This window comes from Ornithorhynchus anatinus, chromosome 20, assembly GCF_004115215.2.
Source record: "Ornithorhynchus anatinus isolate Pmale09 chromosome 20, mOrnAna1.pri.v4, whole genome shotgun sequence".
Taxonomy (NCBI): Eukaryota; Metazoa; Chordata; class Mammalia; order Monotremata; family Ornithorhynchidae; genus Ornithorhynchus; species Ornithorhynchus anatinus.
The window spans coordinates 11,623,451-11,650,663 of record NC_041747.1 but is presented as its reverse complement, the minus strand read 5'-3'; the positions used below and the strand labels follow the sequence as shown (position 1 = coordinate 11,650,663).

General features: G+C 44.9%; 1 protein-coding gene across 7 annotated transcripts in view; it reads right to left on the bottom strand.

Moving 5' to 3' along the window:
• Positions 1–1,507: 1,507 nt before the first annotated feature.
• Positions 1,508–27,213, bottom strand: part of ARHGEF7 (Rho guanine nucleotide exchange factor 7) — a 120,664-nt gene continuing 94,958 nt past the window's right edge. The window contains exons 14-23 of one of the 7 annotated variants that reach the window (XM_029048354.1): positions 27,035–27,113; positions 26,732–26,871; positions 24,981–25,205; positions 21,301–21,394; positions 20,497–20,586; positions 16,905–17,081; positions 7,014–7,113; positions 5,940–5,994; positions 4,621–4,775; positions 1,508–2,020 (exon numbers count right to left, since the gene is read on the bottom strand). In XM_029048354.1, the coding sequence (XP_028904187.1) occupies positions 4,653–4,775; positions 5,940–5,994; positions 7,014–7,113; positions 16,905–17,081; positions 20,497–20,586; positions 21,301–21,394; positions 24,981–25,205; positions 26,732–26,871; positions 27,035–27,113 (1,083 nt within the window). In that variant the 3' untranslated portion in view covers positions 1,508–2,020; positions 4,621–4,652. Of the gene's footprint in view, positions 2,021–4,054; positions 4,776–5,939; positions 5,995–7,013; positions 7,114–13,422; positions 15,327–16,904; positions 17,082–20,496; positions 20,587–21,300; positions 21,395–24,980; positions 25,206–26,731; positions 26,872–27,034; positions 27,114–27,213 lie in introns of those variants that run through there. The other 6 variants (XM_029048353.2, XM_029048355.2, XM_029048358.2 and 3 more) reach the window with 6 other exon arrangements.

Below are 27,213 nucleotides of genomic sequence, written 5' to 3'. Positions count from 1 at the left end.
AGCGGAGTGAAGAATAGACCGGAGCGGGGCGAGAGAGGAGGAAGGGAGGTGCTTAGTACAGTGCTCGTGACACAAGGGCTCAATAAATGATCGAACGATGAATTGTTTCTCCCCATTCAGCAGTCCAGTAGTAGAGGGCAGGACAGTTAGTTGTTTAATCCCTCATTTCTGTCTCTCTCTAGCAAGAGATGGCAGGGGCAAATATCGCCGTCTCAGGCAAACGGGAAAGGCCTGAATAATTCATTCCCATCGCACTCTGCTAGGGTCGGATTTTAATCTCGCGGTGCTTCAATAGGTAGAAAGTAGCTGCTCACGGCCTTCCTCGCCTTTATTAAATATCACCCGCCTTTGTTTACAAACACAATCAAATTAATTAAACACTACCCGCCAGTTAATAAGAAATTCAAATGGCTTTCAAACTGAATAGCCCTCAAGCCTGGATTGGACTTGTGAAGCTCTCTGAGGTTTGGAGCTCATAAAAGTAATAACAATAATAACAATGATTGTGGTATTAAGTGCTTACTCTATGCCAGGCACTATGCTAAGCACCAGGGTGGATACAAGCAAATTGGGTTGGACACAGTCCCTGTCCCACATGTGGCTCAAAGTCTCAATTCCCATTTTACAATCACGGTAACAGAGGCACAGAGAAGCGAGGTCACTTCCCCAAGGTCACACAGCAGACACGTGGCGGATTCAGGATTAGAACCCATGACCTTCTGACTCCAGGCCCATGCTCTATCTGCTACACAGTAGTAGCTAAACCCTTATTCTCATTCAATTCCCAGGCCTAAGAGAATGTATTCACACTCATCTTCACGGTTTTAACAGTAATTGCCTTGTCGTACGCCGTCGAATCCTTTCCGACCCATGGAGACCCCAGTGGACACATCTCTCCCGGAACGTCCCACCTCCATCTGCAATGGTTCTGGTAGTGGATCCAGAGAGTTTTCTTGGTCAAAATCCGGAAGTGGTTTCCCAGTGCCTCCTTCCACGCAGTAAACTTGAGTCTCGGCCCTCGACTCTCTCCCGTGCAACTGCTGCCCAGCACAGGGGAGTTTTGACTTGTAGCAGATGGCCTACCGCTCGCTAGCCACTGGCCAAGGTAGGAATGGAATGGACAGGCCTCTGCTTGACTCTCCCTCCCGTAGTCGAGACTGGTAGAGTACTGGAAACTCTCCAGGAGTGACCCTGAGAGGGGATTTAATAATAATGGCACTGATTAAAGTAATTAAGTGTTTACTTTCTATTCATCCATGCTAATCCCAGCTAAAGTACGACTCTTCCACTTGCACTCCCTTCTTTCATGGCTCTCTCTCTAGAGTATCTGCTCTCAATATCTGGCAATGTGACTAGACTTTGGTGTTTAGTTTTCCATCATAGTAGCTTTTATATCCCCAAATTGTCTCTGAAGGTATCTATAAATGAACAAACTCTCCCAAAATAAGGTAAACCTAAACCTCAAAGCAGAAAATCATGCCCCAGGTGAAATGACATATTTCTCTGGTTAGGAAAAAAAAACATTTTAATTAATGTGACAAACATAGTTGTAGTTGATTCCAAGGCATTATTCGGGACACTTGGATTAAAAGTTTCTCCACCATTACGGTAAATAGACATCAAAATCCCTAGACATTAAGAAAGTCTATCCAAAGGCAGTCAGCTGTTGAATGTCCAGGAAGTCACATCATTCGGTGAGACCCATCAGCGCAAGTTATCATTAGATACAGCAAAAGAAATTTCAGATGCTACATTTCCAAGCTTTTAGAACAGAAAGTGCTTCACACCTACAGGATAAGAGATGGCTTCGAATCCTCATCCATAAAAGGTGAGCGCTAATTTCAAAGATGAAATCCAGTGCCCCATTTTTCGATGCATATACTAAATTCCCAACCCTTCGGAGGGTCACGCGGCGAAATGAATACAGTCTATGTACAAATAGGTCGAAGTTTTTAAAAAGAAATGTTCTAGATGCAGCTTCTCCGTTCTCCAAAATCCTGACTTGTTCCTGGTTTTACACCTATTGAAAGAAAAAGCATTCAAATATTCTTGATCTTAAGGACCACTTTCTCTTCTGATATTAACAAGGCATTAAAAAACATCCTGTATATTAAATACTCCCCTCTAAGAGTTAAGGCATGTTCAGTAAGAAATTGTTCCTGGAGTTTGCTGACAGCGATCGCAACTATTCCCTGTGAAACAAGACATACATTAAATCTTTCAACGAACCTTCACGGCGATGGTACGCTTCACAGACCGACAGAAAGACAAGACCGGATGAATAAGAAAGTTGTTCCTGAGTTAAAAATCTGCATTAGGATTGCAAACTGATAATTTTCCTTTTCTGGGGTTTCCTCTGGAATGTCCTTTCACGCAGATACAAGTAGAAAGCAAAATGCACTCAGATGAAGGCTCGCTACATTGCGGAGGACACAAGCTTAAGCATTTCAGATTGCCACAGGTGAACAGGACGCAAACTAGGGTCCTTAGCTGTTCCGATTCTCGGGTGAACTAGCCGAGATCTCCCCCGTTGTCTTCTGAAGGGGCCTGTGGCATCCCGAGAGTCCTGTGCAATGTGGTCAGGGGAGGGGTAGTAAGAGTATTTAATGAAGCACTTACTGTGTGCAGAACACTGTACTAAGCACAGGAAACAAGACACGGGTGGGAATTAAGCACGGTCTCTGTCCCTCAGGGGACTCGCACCCTAAAGCGATTGTCCTCCAAGTTCGTGATTCCAGACTGGCACCTGGAATTAGCAATGAGGAGGATGGAAATAGCAAACGTCAAAGGAACCTAAATTGTTGTTTGAATTGCCCAGTCCAAAGGCAAGTCAGGATATAAGCCTTCGATTCAATCAGGGGGAAAACTCTTTCCATTGGCCCAAGCTCTTCTCACTGAGAAGCAAGGTGGCCTAGTGGATAGAACACGAGCCTGGGAGTCACGGGGACCTGGGTTCTAATTCCGGCTCTGCCACTTGTCTGCTGTGTGAGCTTGGGCAAGTCATTTCACTTCTTTAGGCCTCAGTGACCACTCATCTGTAAAATGGGGATTAAGACTGTCAGTGTCCACTCTGATTACCTTGTATCCACCCCGGTGCTTAGAACAGCGCTTGGCACACAGTAAGCACTTAAATACTATCATTACTATTCTAATTGAATGGAAAAAAGCCAGGAGTGAAGTCAACTCGTTCCTCGGAAGACTTTTACCAAGATAGTCCCCACTCCACAACCCTATAGTTTTGCTTTGAGGAAAGTCTTGACAGCTGTACCCAAAACTTTTAAAATGAACTCAGGGAGGAAAGAGTCGTTTCAACTACATGACCTCTCCATCCTGTGTTGGATATTTATTTCAACCCTGGAATGTAGTGCTGCCTAGGAGCTCTTTAGTTACAAGTTTCTTTCTGTCAAGACAGATTTTCACTTTCACATCAGCGTGACATAATGGTCGTTTAAACCTTTGCTTTCAGTCCCAGCCTCTGGGAGACTCGGGGTCACCGTTTAGCCCGATCAGCGGCTTCTGGCCCCAGATCATGTGTCTGGGAGGCAGATCTTGTGTACCCTTGCTGGAAAGAGAAAACCACTTTTCCAGTGGGAATTATGCCTTCTCCACCCTGATGAAAAACAGACCTCAGATTAAACTGATCCAGCAAAAGCCCTCCACCCCAATGAGCACTTTCACTCTAACTCAAGTTTTCATTGGCTGCAGTGATCGAGTAATAAATAATACTCTATTTACATAATCTGGTTTAAATTTCCTATTTCCCCCCCGCCCCCGCTCCCTTTGGACAAAATGGGCTTATCAAGTCGCTACCTGTGTATTAAAAATGTATTTGTGATCTTCAAAATCACCATTAAAGCTGATAATCACATTAATAAGGCAGGCAGCTGCAAACGTCTTAAATTGGCAGCAGGGGTGCTGTGTGTTAAAAATTCTACAAATAAACGAGCTCCTTTTTATAAGCTGTAGGGTAATGTTGGCCCCAGAGGTGTCTCTACGACTTTAATACTGCTTCCAAAAGGGACTTCCCAACTACGCTTAAACGTGTACACAGATATAAATAAGGTAAAATTATTTAATTACACCGGAATAGGAAATGTTGTTATAGCATTTTGTTGTGGTGTGAGTAGGGGTGGCTTGGAACCAATCATCTAATGACATCTAGGCGATTTTCGTTCTTTGTTACCTCGAGTGCCTGAGGACGATACCTAACTGTTGCGTGTGAGGATAAGAGGAAAGGAAATCAGAGCGTTCTATTCACCTAGGTATAGCAACCGAGTATGCATTCAAACATGGGGATATTTACAAATATATATATGTTTATATATATATTTATATATGTTCAATTAAAATCCACTGAAAAACAAGGACTTTCAGTCCATCACTGCACTTTCCACAAAATGAGGTAATTTAGACACCGACAAATTACGTTTGATTTGAAGAAGAATCCCGGGGCCCGTCTCCGTCATGTCCAGACGGCGTCGGGGAACGATCTGATCGCCCCTAGGCTCGGGATGAGCCAGGAGAGCCCTAGATGAGGTGAAATCCTGTCCTGCAGATTTCATGATGAACCCCCAAGTCTGTGTTGTGGGGAGGGGTAGGGAAGGGGGTTGCAAAACCGGCCTTTTGTTGGAAAGAGGCAGACGAGAAGTTCGTTACAAATTGGTTTCGTCCCAAGCGGGGTCATTCATGCTTTTCAAAACTTTCCGCACGAGCTTCTCCAAATCCTTGCGTGCCCTCTGCTCTTCTTCTAATGATTTCTTCATCTTTTTATTATCCTGGCAAACAACCAGATGACACACTTGGTTTATTAATAATAATAATAATAATAACTATGGTACTTGTTAAGCACTTATTACATGCCAAGCACTGTTCTAACCATTGGGGTAGACACAAGTTAATCAGGTTGGACACAGTCCCTGTCCCACACAACTTACTCTCTTAACCCTCATTTTACAGATGAGGTAACTGAGGCCCAGAGAAGGGAAGTGACTCGCCCAAGGTCACACAGCAGATATATGATGGAGCCGAGATTAGAACTCAGGACCTCCTGACTCCCAGACCCGAGCTCTATCCATTAAGCTATACTGCTTCTCACTGGTTTCCGGCTCGGAATGGAACCCTCCCTCCCCAAAGCGCCTGCTGCCCACCAAAGGATTCCAAAGGTCCACACAATGACAAATCCGGGGCCGATCGTGCTGACTTGTTGCGACGGTCATCTATTTATTTACAGCTCGGCCATCACTTACGGAATTCCTCGGCCCCGCCAGGGTGAGCTGCCTAATGGAAACTTCATTCAGAGGCTCTTTGATGTTCGGTTGCTACTACTGAAAGCCAAAACAAGTCACGGGAGGAAAATAATTCCAGTCTCCCTCGTTAAAGACTTCTTTTGTAGGCCGGGAACGGGTTTGGACAGGACTCTCTGGAGACACACTGGGCAGGGCTGGAGGAAACCTGACGGGGAACACGTCTACCGACTCTGTTAGGTTGTACTCTCCCGAGTGCTTAGTACAGTGCTTTGCATGCAGTAAATGCTCAATCAATACCGTGGATTGATTGAGGAGGGCCATCACGGAAGACCAAGCTCTTGGTACAGCGCTCGGCACAAGGTAAGCTCGATGGATAGAAAAAACACTTCCAGTTGCTCATGTCCAAACAGAACCAAGACCCAGCAGCCAATAAGACAATCAATTGTACTTAATGAGCACTTACTCTGTTCAGAACACTGAACCAAGCATTTGGGAGAGTATAATATAGTAGAGTGCGAAGATACATTTCCTGTCCACAAATAATGAGCTCACGGTCTAGAGGGGGAGCTTATAGTCTAACCCTGGAGGGGGAAACGAAAAAAATCTCTCCACAGGACACCAAAGGGTAACCCCATCTCTAGAAGCTGAAATCACTATTCAATTTGAAGGCAGAGAGGGGCAGAAGTGACTCACCTGTCTTAATTCCTGGACTTCATCCTTTAATGCATACACCGTGTCCACAAGGCTCCTGAAAGTAGAAGACAGACTGACATGAAAATGTCACTTTTAAGGGGTGGACAGTATATTAAAACACCCCAGCCAACATACACAGTCACGTATTACTGGTGTTAAATAAAATCATACTGAATTGGACTTGGAAAATACTACTCTTAATGCCACTAATCCTTTTTTATTTTATTTTTTATGGTATTTGTTCAGCATTTATTATGAGCCAGGCACTGTACTAAGTGCTGGGGTAGATACAAGCCAATGAGGTTTGACACAGTCCCTGCACCACACAGGGCTCACAGTCTTAATCCCCATTTTACAGAAGAGGTAATTGAGGCGCAGAGAAGTGAAGTGACTTGTCCGAGGTCACAGAGCACACAAGTGGCAGAGCCAGGATTAGGACCAAAGTCCTTCGACTCCCAGACCCGTGTAATCCTACAGATTAAGTGGCACTTGAGTTTTGCATCCAAGTTCAAAGTTAAATGGCTGTGTGCAGAACAGCCATGCAAACAGAGAGTCTGCTCCCTCCTCAAATCATAACTCGCTAGAAGCAGCGTGGCTCAGTGGAAAGAGCCCGGGCTTGGGAGTCAGAGGTCATGGGTTCGAATCCTGGCTCTGCCACTTGTCAGCTGGGTGACTGTGGGCAAGTCACTTCACTTTTCTGTGCTTCAGTTACCTCATCTGTAAAATGGGGATTAACTGTGAGCCTCATGTGGGACAGCCTGATTACCCTGTATCTACCCCAGCGCTTAGAACAATGCTCTGCACATAGTAAGCACTTAACAAATACCAACAACCTTATTATTATTATTACCCATTGGTCATTGCAGCACTCGAGAGAGAAGAAACATGAATCACCCCACACTTCCAACCCAATCTTAATCCCCACAACCCCCAGTACTGTTGTTTTCCTGACATTCCCTGTCCAGCGGGAGGACTGACACTGGCCCATGGCAGAAGGATGCAACATTTGAAGCTCTTTGCATGCCTGCTTTGAATTATAGGAAAAGTGCTTTCCCATGATGGGAGACATCTTACTTTTCCTCTATCACAGTCTGACCGTTACTTTTCGTTTCTTCTACAATTATCTTCTCCTCCTCTGGAAGCAGGACTTGGGGAGCAGATTCTTTCCGGGAACCTAGAGTTAGAGAGAAAAAAAAATCACTCAAGCACTCTGCAATAAAAACAGGATCTGAAAATTCTACATTTGCACACTACACAAAACATTTGGGATTCTAGGAATCCAGGCCTCTCTTTCGGCTATGAAGAGTACCGAGAAAAATGAGATGGCAGTGCCCACGTCTTAAATGTTGCAAAAATTGAGGGCTGGATTTTTTTTTTTTAAATTCCAGACAACCATCTATTTAACTGACCTTTTCATCAAACAAGGAGCATGAAGGGTCTGATCAGCTCATTGACAAAGACAACAATAAGAGTTCTAAGCAGAATAACGGAGAGTCTGATACTTAAAAAATCTATAAATTAACCACCTTAATATGCATCAGATTTATATTGAACAACTGGAAATTAAAGCCTTAAAGTCAAAGATCAGAGTTCCTCAAAGGTAAATTTGAGGAAACACCTAGACTTGCGATTCTTACATACATAATCCTCTAAACCTTTTTGAAAAATACCCATCTCAACACAACAGGGGTCCTTTTTCATCAACATAACCAGACGGTAAAAAATTAAATTTAGCCAGCATTTAAAGGACATATTTGTAAATAAATTCATTTTTTTTAAGGAAGCGAGAAAAGTTAAACACACTTTCCAAAAAGATCAATACTTTCTGCGATATAAATGTCAATTCATTTTATTACAATTCGCATCTTAACAAGTAACATCTATTAACATTTTAACATCACATGGATGAAGCATCGTGAACTGGCATTTGGCAGCCTTGACCTTATAAAGGAATGTTAAGAGGGGCTGCATTTAATTCCCAGAGTTTCTCAAAAAGGCAAGGTCATTCTCTGCCTCTCTTTGCTGACAGGCACAGATGGATTAAGTTGATTTCAGCTGGAACTTTTGGGGAAGATTAGAGTTGGATCAGCACAGAGCTCTTGGTGGCAGGGCAGCATTCGTGGAAAGATCACCGGCCTGGGTGTCAGAGGACCTGGGTCTTAATTCCAGCTCCGCACTTGCCCGCTGTGTGAGCTTGGCCCGGTCACTTTCCTGTGCCTCAATTTCCTGTAAAATGAGGATTAAATTCCTGTATTTCCACTTAGGTTGAGGGCCCCAAGTGGAGCAAGGTCTGTGGACCCGATTATCTTGTATCTACCCCAGAGTTCAGTCCAGTGTTCGGCACAAAGTAAGCGCTTAACAAACAACACGATTATTATTACTATTATTTAGACATTTGGCCACAGTGTCTTGGGGATTTTCTGCCCGTTCTCATCCCGGTACTAAGCGCTTGCACCGTACTAGGCGCTTGCATGAACAGGGAGCTTTCTGGGCCGAGCTCCTCCTCAGAACCGGACTCCAGGGACTGCTGAATAGCTGACAAAATTATCAGGGAAGATGCTAAACTAAGTCCTCCTTCCTGGGGGCCTTAAGTCCCTCTTGACCCTCTGCTGCCAGGAGCAGACATTTCCAGTAGAGCTCTGGGGGGGAGTTGAGGGGGCAGGCAGTTCCACCCACCCACCCAAATCCCAGCACCTTGGCTGGAACTGTCAGCCTCAGGAATGTTTTTAACTTGCTCCACTCGGTCCCCTACTAAAGGTTCGGAAAAGCCACCTTTCCTCCGAAAGCCATCCTTCGTATTCGGGCTGACCTCTTTACCTGAAACAACAGGCTTACTGGCTTCCGTAGTCCCTAAGCTCATTGTGGGCAGGGATCGTGTCTACCAATATTCTATTGTACTTTCCCAAGGGCTAAGTGCAGTGCTCTGCACACGGTAAGTGCTCAGTAAGTACCACTTACTGACCTAACCTTTAGCATTCAGAACACTCTTAATTTGGTGCCGTTGAACACGATACGAGGTTAGAAACAGACAGACGCGATGGCGGCCCTCTAGAAATCTACCAAATCCAGACAGGCTTCTTACTTTACGTATCCGCTCTCAGAAAGGATTATGGGAAACAGCAACCACTGGAACAAATCAATTCCCCAGTGATTTTTTTTTTTTTAGCCAGTGCAAATTAGTGCTCATTTTCACTATGTAGTTTGGCCTTGACATCATTAGGGAATTTGGGAATGTTTTTCTGGCTGAAGAGCCTGTTGGGATATAATATGCCCCGGTTTGGGAAAGAAGGGTTTGTGTGCGCAGGGAGTTTTTGGAACAGGTGATGACCACGTACAAGTTTTCCTTAATGAGGGGTTTTGCCACGGGGGCCGCCCCTGCATTATAAGACGGCGTCGATCTTTAAGTTCTGGAGATGTCAGAAATCCCTGAATAAGCTTCTAAAAGGCCTCAACTATTGAGAAGAGAAGTTGTCTGATCTAGGGGATCGAGCCCAGGCCTGGGAGCCAGGAAGACCTGAGTTCTCATCCCGGCTCCGTCACTTGTCTGCTGTGCGACCTTGGGCAAGTCTTTGGGCCTCACCTGTAAAGACGGTGAGCCTATGTGGGACAGAAACTGTGTCCAACCTGATTATCTTGTATCTAACCCAGAGATTTGTACAGTGCCTGCATATAGTAAGTGCTCAACAAATACTATAAATTTTTTTTTAAATATATAAAGATAAAACCCAGTTTTAGCACACAACATTTCTTACCAGTCTAACTGCCAGAAAGGAGAAGGATAGCTTTTAAAGTATCCAGACCTATCACCTCACTGCCATGTAGTGCCGTTCTTAGACCTTTATTGGGAAGCAGCATGACTTAGCGGAAAGAACACAGGCCAGGAAGTCAGAGGACCTGGGTTCTAATCCTATCTCTGCCACTTCCCTGCTGGGTTCCCTTGGGCAAGTCTCAACTTCTCTGTGCTCCAGTTTCCTCATCTCTAAAATGGGGATTCAATACCTGAGCTCCTTCCGACTTAGATTAGATACTCGGGTGAAAATGGGCCGGCTGTTGTTTCAGAGCAAACCCCTCCAGGCCATGAGGTCACTCACAAAGGATCACAACAGAGGCACCTCGGTGAGGCTGGTGATCGAAAGAACTGCATCGAAAGAACGGCTTTGTTCCCGTTGCCTTTTTTCACTGAGGCACCACACTAAATTAATTTACACACTGTGTTGGAGATCACGCTGTGCCTCTTTGCTCCGGTGCCAGGAAGCAACGATTGTAATGTGATCTACTACACACACACACACACACACACACAAGCTTGCATGCACGCACACCCTAAGACACAAAGTCAGAGGATTTTGCTTGCATTGCTCCTCTAGAACTTTCCTGGTCAAAGAGAATGACTTAAAGCAAGGCAAAGATACCTGGCTCCAAAGTCTCTTTGAGAATGGTGCAATTGTTCTGTCATAAGGCCTTGAGGCAGAGAGGCTCAAGAGGAAACTAATTTCTGAAACAGATCATGGATAAAACCATAAAGAATGCTGCCGGTTGAAGATGACTGTGCTCTGATAGGAAGAAAAAGGTCAACTACAACTGACGAGAGAAATCAGATATGCTATTTACACACAAAAGGACAAATATAATGTACAGGTTTCCCCTTCAGACCAGATGTGTGGAAGATGAATAGCCTTCCCTAAATTCTTCCCAGAGAGGCTGAATAAAATAATGAAGTCAGACCAGAATGGAGCCTCCCCATGATTCTAAATGAATGGAAAAGATTAGTCTCAGTGTTATCACAGGACTAACAATGACCCCATGGGCACTGCTCTGACTACCAACAGATGATGCCAGTGCCCTGCTCATATCAAAAACAAAAAACCACATTAGGTTTATGTCTTCCTATCAGCCCCAATTTGCCTTTCCGCATATCCATAAATGGCACAGTGCCTGCAAAAGTTAAAGAAATATTTTCCTTAACACAAAGACAATGCTCTCAAAAATTCTGAATTGAGCTGGTTTAATTCACAGAATGCCAAGAAGCTACATTTTAGACTCTGTGAAGCCTAGTGTGGGCAGGGAACATGTCTACCAACTCTGCTGTTGGGCAGGTCACGACTTCCCTGTGCCTCAGTTCTCTCATCTGTAAAATGGGGATGAAGACAGTGAGCCCTAAGTGGGACAGGGACTGCGTCCAACCCGATTATGTTGTAGCTACTCCAGCGCTTAATAGAGTGCCTGGCACATAGTAAATACTTAACAAATACCATCATCATTATTATTATTATAACTCTCCCAATCAATCGATGGTGTTTATTGAAAACTTACTATGTCAGGAGAAAACTGTACTAAGTGCTTGAGAGAGCACAATACGACAGAGTTAGCAGACACATTCCCAGTGAGCTTTCAGTTTAGAGGTAGGTGTAAGATAAATCAGGTTGGATGAGCGTTTGTTACAGTGCCCTGCACACAGTGAGCAGTTGAACTCCATCGATCTTTGGTTGATTTCCTTTAACTGCAAGGTTTTCTCATTTCCATATCACCTTTCCTTCTCTACTGACTGTTCTCTACTGCTGCTTTCCCCTTGCTTTCTCTTTGAATGTCTGGATTTTTAATCCATCAGTAAAAACGAAATCATCAAATGGAGTGGGCCTTTCCTAGAAATGGGACGGTGGTTGCCAGAAGAGAGTTTCTTTGCAGAGTCGGTGGGGCTTCTTCAATGGGTTAAGTGACGGCAATTGAGAGGCTGTGAATTCTCCTCCCACTCTTCCTGCTAGCTTATTGTGTGACCCTGGACAAGACCTGTCATCCTCTCTGTTTCCTCATCTGTACGATGAACTGACCATACAAACAAGCTCCAGGGAGCTGTGATAAGGAATCTGTAAGAAAAATACTTTATCGAACCATTTTGCAACTATGGACGGACTCAGATTCTTAGAGCGAATGTCCTATTTGGCCCGGTATTTTAATTACCATCCAGCAATGATCATATTGGGCCTTAGGACACGAACGATGGAAGAACCGCTCTTACTTCAGAGGCATTCACAAGAGCATGCATGTCACAGGCACCTGCGGGCTGGATGTTCTAGGGGGATATTAAACCTTAAGCAACATCATTCCTGGCTCAGACCAACAGTCCTTCGGCCCAGAGTCTATTTCTGACGGCGGTAAATGATATTTGGAGGAACGGTGGGACAAATTTCCTATGTTCTTATGCATCCAGATGCACACTTCGACATTCACGAAGAAGAGCGAACACCTGATGGTGTATCCCGTTATCACAGAAGGCACAAGAAAAGTTTCAGATTATCGACCTGATCAGCTCTACTCTATTCCTTGTGCCAGCACTAACTGGAGAGTCATTCTGCAAAGGTGAAGGCCGGACATTTATGTGATTGGAGAAATCATCTTCCACCAGAGTGGTCAGTCAGGCTGATCTGATCCATCTAACCTCTCCTCTTTCGAAAGTACTTTTCCAGGGATGACTGGGATCAGAAGTGATCGAGTTCAGTTCCAGTCAGTAAACTACTTTGAGACAATACGATCTTTAAATCGAGTTGAGCGATCGGATGCATAGTTTCCTCATTCGGATGTAACTTCTCAAAACTGAAAGCCCTACTCTGTATCTCCGACAGAGAAACAGCACCATAAACATTGTTTAGAGGCAGCCGTAGGAATTAAGTGGGGTTAATTCTGCTTTCAGAACTCTACAGATGGAGAAGAATAGTTAAAACAGACTTATTTTGCTGACGTAGAAGTAAGCAATCTAAAACACACAGAAGTTACTGGAAGAGACTTTCTGTAGAAATTTGTTACGGGGATTCAGGTTAGTAGCAAGGGGTCATATACCTCGTAAAAGGTTCTTCCCAGTTCCTGAAATGCACATCCAGTTCCTGACTCGAAACACAGGACCATTAGAAGCTTTTTTTCTCTATTAAAAACCAGAACCCATTTATTTAATAAGCATTATCATCGTGTCTCTAAAACCTAACTGACTTTCAGAAACTCTTCATAATTTTTAATCTTCTCATTTAAGTCCTTTCCCTTTCTCTACTCATACCCCTGCCATCCCTAATGATTACTTCTCATACCTGTTGAGTGCTTACTTTGTGCCGAGCACTGGGAACTGGGAAAAGGTGCAGGGATATTAATTCAGACAAGAATCAGTCTGACCTTAAATCTGAAAAATAAGCCTTTTTTCTGTCCACTTATAGAAAAAGGAGAAATGCCTTTTCTAAAAGACAGCCTCAAATGATTGAAGCACTTTTTTTTTTTTAATGAAAAGCAAAACAGATGGAACGAGAGACAGATTTGAAGGAATGACCTTAGACCGTTTAGAAGATGCAAACTCTCCTGCCAAAGCAGGGATTTTTCAAAATGTTTTCTCATCTGGCTTTCATTTCTATAATGCTACTTCCAGGAGAACAGCCAAATCATGTAAAACTGTGAACTATGCTGTTTCCCCCTAGGTGACAATTAAATATTAAAAGCCACAGGCTAGCAAATGCAAAATTTATTTCAACTGTACATAACAGATGTCTTTTATATAAAACAAACACTTCATTGCCATATGCAGCCACAGACAATAGTATGCATACTGTACAATACAATGCAACATTCAGATATACATCCAATTGGTATTTTCAAACGGCAGTCACCTACTGAAGATGGCTTTTCCCCATTCACGGATGAAATGCACAATATAGAGAGTCCTCAATGGTTTACGGCACTATGTACACATTACTGTGTTTTGGCAAGTTTATGCAAAACACACAATATAGCTTCGTGTGAATTTATGGTAAAATACTAATGCAATGGAAACACCACTTAAACCATGGGGGGAAGGGGGTTGACAATGACTTAAATCTACCTTCTAATTGAGATTCTTCACTGTACACTTATATATTACAGACTTGCATAAACAGAAGGTACTATTATCAGCATGACTAGAGTTCCACAAAAATAGAAACACAGAACCTTTGACTTCAATACTTCCATTGCCCCACAGGTGTCCTTGTTTAAAAAGCCCGTGAGGTAAATACTTCTGACCAGTTCACAAGAGCTAATGGTCTAAGACACTGAGGAAAAAAGAATCGACAACACTTTTATTTCATTTGCAGCGAGCTTAGCATCAGAGAGAAACGTCACCGTCGGAATGAGGTTAACTGCCACAATGGTCATTGGTGGTAAAACCATCAAAGCTTTGGTGCATCGAGATGTCCGTAAAGAACTTCAGGTCTCGTTACCGAAAACACGACGTGGGGTTTGAAAGGAAATTTCAAGTGCAGCCATGGTACTTGTAAACATGCTATAACGTTTGACGGTACACAGGATCTGTCCCAAATTCTACAAAGGAAAGGGGTGTTTAAACCAAACGCAGAAATGATGAAGAAATAGGATTCAAACGGAAAACGTCGTGGCGCGACAAATCTGAAAGGGGAGGCCTCATGCTTTCAAAAGCAGAAATAAAATATTCTCATGAGATAGTAAATAAAGGAAAAAAGTGCTTTAGATTTAATCTCACACACACACACACACACCCCTATAGATGTCTTTTTTTTTTTTTTTTAGAAAATTTGATTTTCAGTTTTAGCTGGCTATACACACACACGAACACACACACACATACATACATATATCCAAGCAACCATGGGTGAGGGGATGAGCGCAGCGCACTTGGCGGGTAAACACAGCGTGGGGTTTGAAAGGAAATTTTAAGTGTAGCCATGGTACTTGTAAACATGCTACAGCATCTGATGACACAAAGGATTATGTTCCAAATTTTGCGATAAATCAGAAAGGGGGGGCTTCATGCTATAAACAGCAGAAATAAAATATTGTCATGAGATAGTAAATAAAGGAAAAAATGCTTCAGATTTTTCTCTCACACACACACACACACACGCACACGTGCGTGCTGCCTTCTCTCATAGAATTTGATTTTCAAGTTGAGCTGATGGCACACACACATATATCCAAGTGGCCACGGCAGGTCCTCAAATGACTGCCAGTGAATGTCCCGATTTATTTGGAAAAAACCAAAACAAAACAAAATTTTTTTAATACTAAAACCTCGATGTAGCAGGACCAGTTTCGCAGCTACTCCAGAGGGGCTCCGAGCAGCTCCTCTACATCCCCCTGATCAATCTGCCATCTTGGGACAATCGACCTAGACCGCAATCCATCGCCAAGTTCTAAGACCTATGGGATTGGCATCTCGTGTCAATCACAGGAGCACACTAGCTTCAGCCCCTCTGCGTGGGTGAGCACACGATCCGCATCACGGGAAAGAGTCATGGCACTAGAACTATCGTTCCATGCCCGGACCGTGGAGTCGGAACACCGAAAAGAGATTTTGGGGGGGAAAGGGTGAGCCCAGCCACCTGGAATCTGACAGCCGTCCTAAGGAAAGGAAAAAACGTTATTACTCTCATTCGGTTGTTAAGGCGCCTTCTTTCCTCGCGCTATTTTTCAACGAACTCTCATAACAAAACCGGCCGCTTTTCGCTTTCAGCTGAAGAGAACCCGGTTTTCGCTGAGGTGATGGACCTGGGGGCGGGTTTTGAAAGCTGCAACTGAATGCAACGTGTGGTCGCATTCAGTTCTGGGTGAAGCCAAAAATAAAATTAGTCTGAGTGAGGACAGTGAAACCCTCTTAACAGATCCCATGGGGTTGGGCGGAAGTCTTTCTTTTGAAACACGGAGCGAGAATTTGCGGAGGGCGGATTGCATTGGACATCGACTGGCTTTCTGCAGGGATTTTGGAGGTCCGGCGGTTTGGCTGGGATTTGGCTTACCAGTGGGGTTGCTGAAAATGGGGTTTCACTGCGGTTGGTTGCTGAAAACAAAGGATGTGGGGTTATGACTATTACGGGCACCGTAAATCCACATGGCAAGGGGTGCAGCCAAGCTGGAAATCGAGCCGAAGCATTTGACTTGAGGACACCCTGAGGCCAGTCTGAGCACAATCAGATCAGAAGCCCCTCGGACCTTTCCGAACCTCAGCCTCTTTCGGGAGCACTGAAGTGCCTGGAAACAATTTTACTCTCTCTTCACTATTTCCCTGGGAGTCAGGGTAGGGTCATTTTTGAGAAGAATGACTTTAAGCGGGGCTTTGACCGTCCCCTCAACCTCCAACTGGGCATTTCGCCAAGGGGGTGGTCACGAGGTCTCTGGACCTTGGGACTCCCACAGCAGGGCAGCCTGGGATGTGAGAGATCGAGATCAGCACAATGACGCCCGCCCAGAACCACCCTCCGGGGGTGGGAAATTCTAGATTTTGAAGCCCCGGGAGCACCTGACTTTCAAAGGTTCCTTTCGAGCAGTGAGCCTTGGGTAAACGGAAAAAAGTCTTTGCGATTCTCGGATGCTAACGCAAACGAGATACGTGGGGATCTGGATGGATATACGAAATTTTGACTGCATACTTTCTCCTGTTTCGTTCTCAGTTGGGTTTCTCTGCTCTACGCTTATTTGCAACTGGATATAAAGTACACATAGAAAATGAGACCGCTATAAGGCTAAAGTAGTTCCAACTTGCTGGCACTTAGATCACACACCTGGATGATTTCAGTACAAAATACAAAAAACGTTCACACTGCTGTGTCCCAAAAAAAATGGAACGGTCGCTAGGCTGACAGAGTCAGAAAACAAACCGTTTGGAGCTACAGATCGACAGCTGTCGATTAAAAAAAACACATAAAAAAAAAACCCAAAAAACAACTCTCACGTATATCCTCGAGAGAATATACGGTCTCCCCGTGAATAGTCCGCTGTCTCTAAATCGGCAATAGTGCCTCCGCCGGGTACAATGGAAATATCAGAAACGCTCTCAAAGTCGTTAAAATATCACATTAAAAAGAGACGAGGAACAGCAAGGAAACATCTAAGGAGAGCAGGCTGTGATACAACAAGCATTGGTTAAGAAAAGCTCAGGAGTGCATTAGTTCTGGTGAGAGATATATGAGCAACAGCTCTTACGAGATGTAGAACCCATTCTGTAACTATGGGCTGTCCATATACTGTCATAGTCAGAGTCTTCCGAGAAGTCTGAAGGCTCCAAACGAGAAAGGCTACTGCGACGACCCAAGGAATCTAGACTCGATTGGTCATCATCAGCCAAGACGTGATTATGCATCAGGTCAGTGCCTTGCCATGCTAAGGATGTATGGGTGATGGAAAGTGACAGATGGAGGGGAGGGGGGGAAGACAAGCAGAGGTGGGATGAGGAAGACGGACAGGAAGAGCCACAACCAAAAAACATGAAACGAAAGCAAAAGGGTGATGGGAAGAGAAGGAAAAGAGAAAATATTGTTAAAAAAGGCATCAAAGCTTCATCATCCTTATTTCTGGTTGGTCTGAATATTACTCTTAGCATCATTTTTAAGGCGAGAACCTAGACTGTAACCTTAAGGAACACAAAACACCCCTCACGAAATATATTTGAAACCGCCGGGAAAACAGAAACATATCACATTTTCAACTGCCCTCATCGGGTTTTCGTTAAAAGGGCTTAAATTATGCCCCACATTTGAGAACTACTCAATAGTTACCTGGGAATATTCTCATTCGCGGTACAAGCTACGAGAGAATTAAGTCCCGCTTAAGGAGTTCTTTGGCAAAAAGGACAGGTTTTCCTGGTCATTTGAAAACCATAGCCCACTCATTTTTGGGTTGTAAAATCATTACAAAATATTGCCAACTTACTTCTGTGGCTACCTCTGCCAAGACTAGAAATTCCGAGGAGTCACCTTAACGATGGGGTCTAAACTTACCTTCTTAAAATGACCACTGTAAAAATGTCAGAGTGGAGAAAGGAATTAAGCGCAACCCATTCCCACCCTGGATCACCCAACCACCCTCTCTTCATTTTGCTAACTGCTACGCTTTCATTAACAGTCACGGAAGTGAGGCTGCTGGTACTCATGAGAACTGTGCCAATGAAGAACGATCCCTGCCCGTGTAGAACTGTCTCCCTCTACAAAAGGCACAGGAAGGCGGGAGGGGAGAAAAGGGCAGCGATAACTGTTTAATACTGTCAAGGCAACAACGACTAGAGATAGTGGCTGTAAGCACACCATCTGGGGAATACCTTGCAGAGAAAACTGGGCTAACAGTCCAACTAAACAGGTAAATCTGGATCGGCGAGTTGAAATTCCCACAGAAGGATGAAAGAGGGCCGTTTTCTAGCTGTCGTTTTTAACGTAGTAACCTCTGCCTCGCTACACCTCACCGACATTTGAGCATTAACTCCAGCTCCCATCCCTCACTAAGTCTACGCAGTGAATCACTGTATTCTCCCAAGGGCCTTCGACTGAACTCGCCCAAGTGCTTAGTACAGTGCTCTGTGTACAGTAAGGGGTCAGGGGAGCCCTATGCGGGACCAGGAGCGTTTCGGTCCTGCTCATCTCGTATCTAACCCTGTGCTTAGTACAGTGCTTGGCACATAGTACGCTTGGCACATACAGCTCGAGACTGTAAGCGCGAGGCAGGAAAAGTGCCTGTTATATTGTTGGGTTGTATCTCCCAAGCGTTTAGTACCTGCCCTGCACACAGAATGCACCAAATAAATACGATTTATTGATCCTTTGGGCTTTAGTTTCCTCATCTGTAAAATGGGGGTCAAATACCCACTCTCCCTCCTACTAAGACTGGGACCGTCTGAACTGATTAACCTGTATCTACCCCAGCGCTCAGGCTAGTGCTTGACAAAGTGAGCGCTCCCAAGCGCTGAATGCAATGCCCCTGCAGACAGTAAGCGCTCAATAAATACGTTTGATTGACTGACTGACCAGAGCTGTCTTTTGCCTCCAAGCTGCCTGGGTCTACAAGAAGCGGCATCCGATCCTCTCCTCCACCCAACTTTGCCATCGCAGCTGACACCACCGCTAACCTCCCCATTTCTCAAGAACACAAGTAACCCTGGCATTACCCTTAATGCCGCCCTCTCTTTCATCCCCCATGTTCGGACTGTCGCTAAACCTGTCAGCTCTTCCTCCACCACCTTTCCAAAATCCGCCTCTTCCTCTTCATCCAAACGGCCACCGTGCTGATCCAAGCCCCCGTCACATTCCAACTTGACTACTACATTGGCCTTCTTGCTGACCTCCCTGCCTCTGGGCTCACCTTGCTCCAGTCCAGACTTCACCCAGCTGGCCAGATCATTTTTCATTTGAGCGGAGGTCCCCACGCTGCAAAATCCTCCAACGACTGCCTGTTCCTTTCTACATCATGCAGAATCTGCTGATCAATGGCTTAGGGCACTCAATCAGCTTTCATTCCCATACTTATCCTCCTTTCTCCCATGAGATTACACCTCGCACGCTTTGTTCCTCTAAAGCCATCCTACTCACTGAATCTCGTCCTCGCCTCTGCCTGGAACTCCTTCCCACTTCACTTCAATCAATCGAGCACATTTATTGAGTGCTGACTGTGTGCAAGAGCACTGTACTAAGCATTTGGGAGAGAACAATGTAACTGAGTTGGTAGACACGTTCTTAGAGAATAGAAAGAAAATTTAGCCCTCCAAAACACCAGGTCGAACTATTTTAGTCCCCTCAAAACATTTCTGAAATGGTTTGAAGATACAAGTATAAAACAATTGATCCTAATTAATCAATTTCGTGACCTCCCATTTAAGGCCTTAACGAGAATGTTAAGGTTTTTACTGAATTTGGAACTGAAAAATGCCTTATGAAAACAACACGAGGGCCACAAAATAATCCAACTATATAGGGCCATGTCCTCTCCCCCCCATTCTCATTCCTTCTCCCAAGTCTCCTGTTATAAAGGCAGCGCTTTCCCAAAGCAGTTTCTGTTTCAATCACCAAACACAGGAAATGGGAAAATAAAAGGAATTTTTCCCCCTTCATAGGTAAACCTCTGCTTGGCCTCATTGCCTGGAAGAGTGGAACAATGGTCCTAAATCACTCACTGTGCATAAAAATGGTCCTTGGCTAGGCTAAGAAAGGTCAGCGCACCGGAGGCTTTTCCTGGGTTGGAGACAGAGGTGCACTGGTCTCATCAATTCAAAAAATTGTAATCATACTCTCTGCAAGTACTGCAAAAAGAGGGCAAATAGCTCTCCCTTCAAACAGAATAAACAGCCTTTAAAAACTAGCCACTCGTCTATCTTTCTGCCATGGGGAAAGAATTCGCCCAATGCCCTCCTACCCAATGCCAACTCAAACGAGCTGGACCACAAACCATGTAAACTCTGTGCTGTAAACTGTGTTTCCCAAACTTCCCGTCTCCCTCTAGTAGTAGGAAAGCTTCCGCTATAGGCAGGGAGTTCTTTAGAGCATTAGCCGCGTTCTGACGGAGGCTGTATACTCGTTTCACCACATGCTGAGCCTCCACTACAGATCGTTTCCAGGGATCTACCTCATCTCTTGTCTCAGATTGGACTTCTTGGGGGTCTGGTTCAGGTTATTCAAGCCCCACTCATTAAAAGCAAATCAGGTTCTGATTAAGGCGGGAACAACTCCTATCTTTTCCAATGGCTTACGGCCTCCCGCGTCTGACCCGTTCACTGGACACGTTTCGGACTACCGCTTCGATTAAGGACACTTACTTGAGTTGAGGGTTTGGCGTGTTTTGGCACTTGTGCAGTACGCTTCAATGACTTTGAGAATCTGAGCATCTTCCTCCAGGGCGGCCGTACCTTCAGGTGAAAGAGAAAATAAAAAGGCTTTACCGACTCGTGAGAAGCGGATATCTATTGAGCCATAGAGAGATCACAGATATAGCCTCTCAAAACTTTACTTTCACTGTCCTCCGCTGCCACCACGTACCATTTTAAACTTTAAATGGCCATGCCCATTCTTGACATTTCCCAAGTTCCAGGAAAGCAAACCTGAACTTCCTCAGGATTTATAAGAAACAGCAGAGCGCGCTAATGTTCAGAAAGGCTTTGGGAAATTGCTTTAATCGACGTACTCAAAGAAACGCTAGCCGTTGAATGAGCTGACGAGACCAAACCTACCTTTATGAGAACACAAAAGGTCGCTACACGGAAGGCTTCCGAAAGCTGCCAAGAAAGGCTTTGTAGAAGTTTACCTTTCCTCAAGTCAGTCACTGGAGTATTACCAGTAAACCCCTGAGATACACAGCAGTGTACTCCAAAATCTTGAAAACATTAAGCACGTTCTACAATGCATTGTTCTAGGCAACAGAGAAGCTGCAATTTCATTTTTAAAAAGACCTATCCCCTGCCCAAAGGAGCTTACAGTCTAAATCACTAACTTTGCCAGGCATTTACTTTCTCTGGGTGCCACCATCCCTCAAAACATTCTAAGGAATGTCACCTTTTCTCTTTGGCAAAAAAAACTGGGAAGTGCCCTACAAATTCACATCTCAAATCAGGATTTTTGCTTACTTTTCCTCAATGCAAACTCTTCATCAGAAGGTTTCCTTTCAGGTTTGCGCTTTGGCAGCAATTTTTTCATGGTCTTCGGACTTTTACTGAGATCCTGGAGAGAAGGAAAATGAAAAAAAGAAAAAAAGGGGGGGCGGGGGAGGGAAAAAGGCTTGCTCCAAATACCACCAACCTGATCCTTTTGACTTGCAAATGGAAGGAGTTGGCATTACGTGCCAAATCTTAGGAAGGGTACCAAGCCCTCTATAGGCACTGTTAGGTGCTATTTTCTTTTTTCCTTCCCGTTCTTTCTTTTCCAGCTGCTGAGTCACAATTTAGAATCAAATAAGGAACTTTCAGGTTGAGTCCAATGTGCTACTATTTCCTCCTGGGTCTCGGGAAAGACATTCCCTCTAATATCGGGTCTGTGAGTACTGTATCGATCGAGGGCAAAGCTGCTGCAAACGTGCAGGAAGGCAGACCGGCTGGCTAGCAAAAGGAGGAAAGGAAGAAAAGACGGCCGTTGTCCCGATGTGTGTAGAGTGTGGGCGCATACGTGCACACACGAACACATACACACATAGGGCTGGGTGGAGCTCTTAATGTCATAGCAGTAGGGGAGGCTCCTCCGACCTGCCTAACCAGAAACGAGAAGACGGTGATCTCACAGAGGGGGAGAGCACACGAGAGCTGGCGGAAGAACGCATTTTCAAAGACAAGGTGGGGGTGCGGGCTAGAAGAGGGAGAGGGGGTAGTTACTTGGGAGTCCAAAGGAAGGCCTGCAGCAAAGGGTAGAGCAAAAAGAAACGTAGCTCTGGCTGTTCTAAAATACAGACATGCCAGCTTATAGTTGTGAAATGATCAGCACTGGCCTACCCCTTACCTTGAGAACACAAGCCATCCTCTAAAAGAGAAAGAGTGCAGAACGAGAAAGCAAAAAGGTGAATGAGCAGGACAAAGACGAATGAAGGATGATGACAAGTTTCAGACAGTCCAGTGTGTACTAAACTCACGTAAAGCAAGGAAAATTTTGCATCACTGAAAAGTGATCGATCACTCAACGAACCCGGAAGTGAGAAATGAAAACAAAGACCTTGGAAGCGGAATTGCGAGGTGGCTGAATCAGACAGACGGATACAGCTCAAAACTCTGGTTTGACATACCATCCGATCAGTCTTGAAAAACAGCTACGTAACCAAAGCTTAAACCAAAAAGAATAAAAACTCCCAGGAGACAAGGCAGATGAAACACAGTGGCCCTGAAAGTGCACAAACTAAGAAATTTTTCAGAATGGGGCAAATGTTCTGCCTTTAAAAGACACCTCACTAAAATCCGGACCCAGCCTATGGAAGACCTTCTACATCAGCAGAATTGGATCCACGAGAAAACTCTAACATCACCGTGTTCATCCCAGAGAGATGCTGTAGAAAGCTCCAAAGCGACTGCCACCTTCAGAAATAGCCTACAGCATCTGGGACAGTGGAGCTGTCTGGCTGGTGTTCCAGAAAAGAGCTGGAGGTTAGCACGTTCTAGAAAACAGGGGCATCACCACCAGGATTTCCAAAGCCTCTCTCCTGCCCTGTTTTCTCTCTGCCTCCCCTCCTCACCACTTCCCCTGAGAATCTGACCACCAACAAATCTTCTTAATACCGAGGAGCCTCAACTGTTTCAACAGGATGTAAGGCAGCTTTGCCACGAAGTACCTGATATCTACAAGCCCATAAGCATTTTCCACCACTTCACCTTCCCTCCGGGGGCCCCCTGCATGCCTATTTGGCAGCACAATAACTCTGCATCCTTGAGTGTTGACTGATTGTAGTCCCCCAAAAGTGCAGTGGACTACGAGTGGATTCCCAGGGCATATTAGCACCATGATTGACTGGTTATATAGGAAAGAGATTCAGAAGGAACTTTCCCTTTCCTCCACACACACTTACAGCTCCATACTCTCTTGGTCCTTTCCCCACTAAGTTCAGTCAGAATTAAAAGAAATCCCCAGTATGGGGAGAATTGGATGGAAACAATTCTTTTTCCCAGATTATCTAGAGGTGGAGAAACTGTGTGGACTAGTCAACAGAACACGGGCCTGGGAGCAGGAAGGACCTAGGTTCTAATCCTGGCTCTGTCACTCTGCCGGGTGACCTTGGGCAAGTAGCTTCACTTCTTTATGCCTCAATTTCTTCATCTGTAAAATGGGGATTAAGATGTGAGCCTTAGAAGGGACGGGAACTCTGTCCAACCCGATTATCCTGTATCTACCCCAGCGCTTAGAACGGTGCCTGGCACACAGTAAGCGTTTAACAAACACCACAGTTATTATTGTCATTATTATTAAGGGCGGGCTCTTTGTGGGCAAGGAACACGTCTACCAACTGTTATACTGTACTCTCTTAGGCGCTTAGTGCTCTGCACACAGTAAGTGCTTAGTTAAAAACAACCCTGACATCTGGGGGACATCTAATGACATATGAGCGTGAACTGATCCACCCATTGATCTTGTCTCCGATCTACGCCAGAAAGGCAGATTCCGAGTCTCTGTCAGACTTCCAAACGGTCAACTTGCAATCGTCTATCTTTACTAACCTTGTCAGGTTAAGACATGAAAAACAACTTTAAAAAAACCCAAAACTCTTGGCATCATTAGAGGGTATACTTAGACCCTAGAATAGCTTGTAGCAAGGCAGGATATGTGGGCAGCCATAAAAATAGCGCACACCTGGGAAACGAGCAAATGGACATGAAGAATGAGCGTGGTTTCTCGACACTGAGACCAAGTTATTAAGTGCCCTTGAAAATTTCTTTGCAAATCTGACCGTCGACTTTACTCGTGGTTGGAATGTTTATTAGTCCGGTGTTTCTTCAGTCAACATCTGAATATACAGATGCCCACGACTCTATTCAAAATACTCAAAATCTACCCATCTCTCTCTTTCAACTTCCTCTTCAAAGCAAGACTCGGGCAATTGAAAATTCACTTAATGGTCCCCATTTAGTAGATAAATACAGCATTTGCAGGGTGGTCAATTTGCCCAGAGCTTAAAGCAGCTGCTTTAGTAGGAAGGGGAATGAAGTAGAGAAGAGAGAGGAGAGGCTCATGAAGTTTTTTAGCGGACAAAACTGAAGAGGGTTAAATGCTTTAACCTTAATGTTCCTATCCTCTAGCTTCTGATCACCATTCCTGAGTGACCGGAGATCATCAGGGACCTTGTGCGAGAATTCAAAGTTACTGAACGTGTTATAAGAGAAGACGGCCATGACATGCAGCAATGAAATGGTTGCCATCACCGATTAGTTTAAAGCCAACTCAAGCTCTGCTACCACCACACAGGAAAAATCTCTGAAGGTGCTTCCTTGATCCTCAGACCACCAGAGATACGGGAATGCCCCGAAAAAGGCAACTCCTCATTTGCAAAAAGACACATTGAAAATACTCGACCCGAAGGCCACAGCCCGGTCATGAAAGGGAGAGGAAGGGGACTTAATTCCTCAGAGTCTTAAAACCCGGTTGCCTGCGTGGGAAAATTCCCAGGTGCCAGCGCCCTGTATCTCGGAATGAATCCAAAAGAAAAGCTGGGCGTGGAGTCGGAAAGGGGAAGACGGGGGCTTCCAATTCGAAAGTCAATTTCGGCAGCGTTAACGGTTGTCACTGGGATGTTATTTCCGGGGGCTGGGGGGAGGGGAGGGAGCTAGAGGGGCCTCACCTCTTTGTAACAGAGAGCAGCGGAAGGCCGTAGTGGAGGTGCAGGTCTCAAGCAGCTCAGGCTCCAGGGTTTGGGCGTTTTGGGAGGCTCCAGGGGTCCCCAATTTATTGTGGTGTGTGGAGTCCCGTGGTGTGAGAGGTGTGGGAGCGTGTGGTAGGCAGGAGTCAGTGGCATTTGCTTGCTGTCTGAATGTTTGCTGGATGGGGTGATTGGGTGGGAAGGAAGCTGCCGAGTGCACGAGTTGGAGGAAGAGAAAAGAAACAATTGATGAGACGGAAGAGCGCTTATATGGAAAAGGTCACTTCAAGCAGTTAAACGACAGCCACTATCACCACATCTGGGCCTGATTACCCCCTTAAAATCCCACCCCTCTATGCACAAACTCCAAAAGTTGATCACGTAAATCCAACTGTTTTTCACCACGACAGCACTTGGGTTCGCCAGCTTTCTGGGATCACCAGAGAATCGGAGACGTTCCCCGGGTTGGGGCGCATCCACCCTTGGCTGAAGACTGGGCCGCCCACATACATTGATTCAATCGTATTTATTGAGCGCATACAGTGTGCAGAGCACTGCACTAAGCGCTTGGAAAGTACTATTGGGCAATAAAGAGAGACAATCCCCACCCACACCGGGCGCTAAGAGCACTAACAGGTGGCCCCCATAGCTATGATTCCCATTGACTTCAACTTCTATAAACAGTAACGGTAATGGTTCAGCGTTTACTACTTGGCAAGCACTGAACTAACCACTGGGGTAGATGAGAAATTACCAGGTGGTGGTATCTGTTCATTGCTTACTACGTGCCAAGCACCGAACTAACCACTGGGGTAGACGTGAGATAATCAGGTCGGACAGAGTCCCGTGTGAGGGCTCAGAGTCTAAGGGAGGAAGGAGAACAGGTACTAAACCTCCATTTTAAAGATCCAGAATGTCCTGAATCTAGGCTGCTTCACATACTGTCTCTCTCCCTGCCTGCACACAAGACAGGCGGGATCAACCAGGACATTTCTGGATCTTTAGATTAGAATTTCTGAAGTCCCAGAGCAGAGCATTGTCGAAAGAGAGTGTCAGCTTTGGAATGACCTTCTTTTGTCCTAAGAGGCTGCAACTTCCTAGAACCTTTGGGCCCAGTGTAAGCCAAATTATCTCCCATACAAAGCCCATAGCTTGCCTTTAATAAATTCCATCATCAATATTATCATGATCAGATAGTCTAAATGCAACCTAAGAAAGCTTGGCTTCGAGGTCTAACAGAATTGATAATAATAACTGGCATCCTAGACAAGTTGAATTGTATTATATGCCTTTATAGAGGAACTCATATTATAACTAGCTGGCACAAGAACAATGAGAACCACTGGGCCTAGTGGAAAGAGCAGAGGGCTGGGAGTCAGAGGACCTGGGTTCTAACCCCAGCTCTGCCACTTGTCTGCTGTGTGACCCTGGGCAAGTCACTTCACTTCTCTGGGTCTTGATCTCATCTGTAAAATGAGGATTAAGATTATGACCCCTATGTGGGACACAGATTGGGTCCAACCTGATTACCCTGTAATTACCTCAGTGCTTAGCACAGTGCCTGATACCTAAGTGCTTAAATACCATTAAAAAATGCTCACTGATAAAAAGGTGCAGAGAAAAACTGGATAAAGCTAATGCAGACACTTTCAATAGACTGACCCTCCTAATTAATAATTTCTACATTTGGGAGCTGGGGGGGGGGGGGTGAAAATTATATCTCAAGTCCTTACTGTGTGAGAGGGCACGGAATGAGGTTTAATAGTGGGGTTTCCAACAGATGTGACTTTCGTTTGCCTCTGGAGATGATCCACCCATTCGTGCAGATCCTGCTGGTTGTTGCAGGATACTAATATCCGCTCAATCATGCTTCCTGCAGAGGGAAAGCAAGCATCAAATTGAATTGGAAAAAGCAGAAAAATGCTCAAGTCCCATTTTTACACAGTTGATAGGGCTGAGTTTCTCCAAACCCTTAAGGCACTAAAGAGCAGCCTGCAAGCGAATAAGCAGCCAAAGGAACATTCAACAAGTATTACCCGCTATTTCAAATGCGTTCTTGTGACTTTCGCTGTCTTCGAGCTTCGTGATTGTCGTCCCCGTCATCGGCAATTTTCCCTAAAAAAGACACAGCAAAGCAGGTCAGTGCTTGGGTGGCGGAGTAGATACAATTCTGCTTTTTCAACAAATGTACGACGAGTTTAGCTGAAGCTGGGTG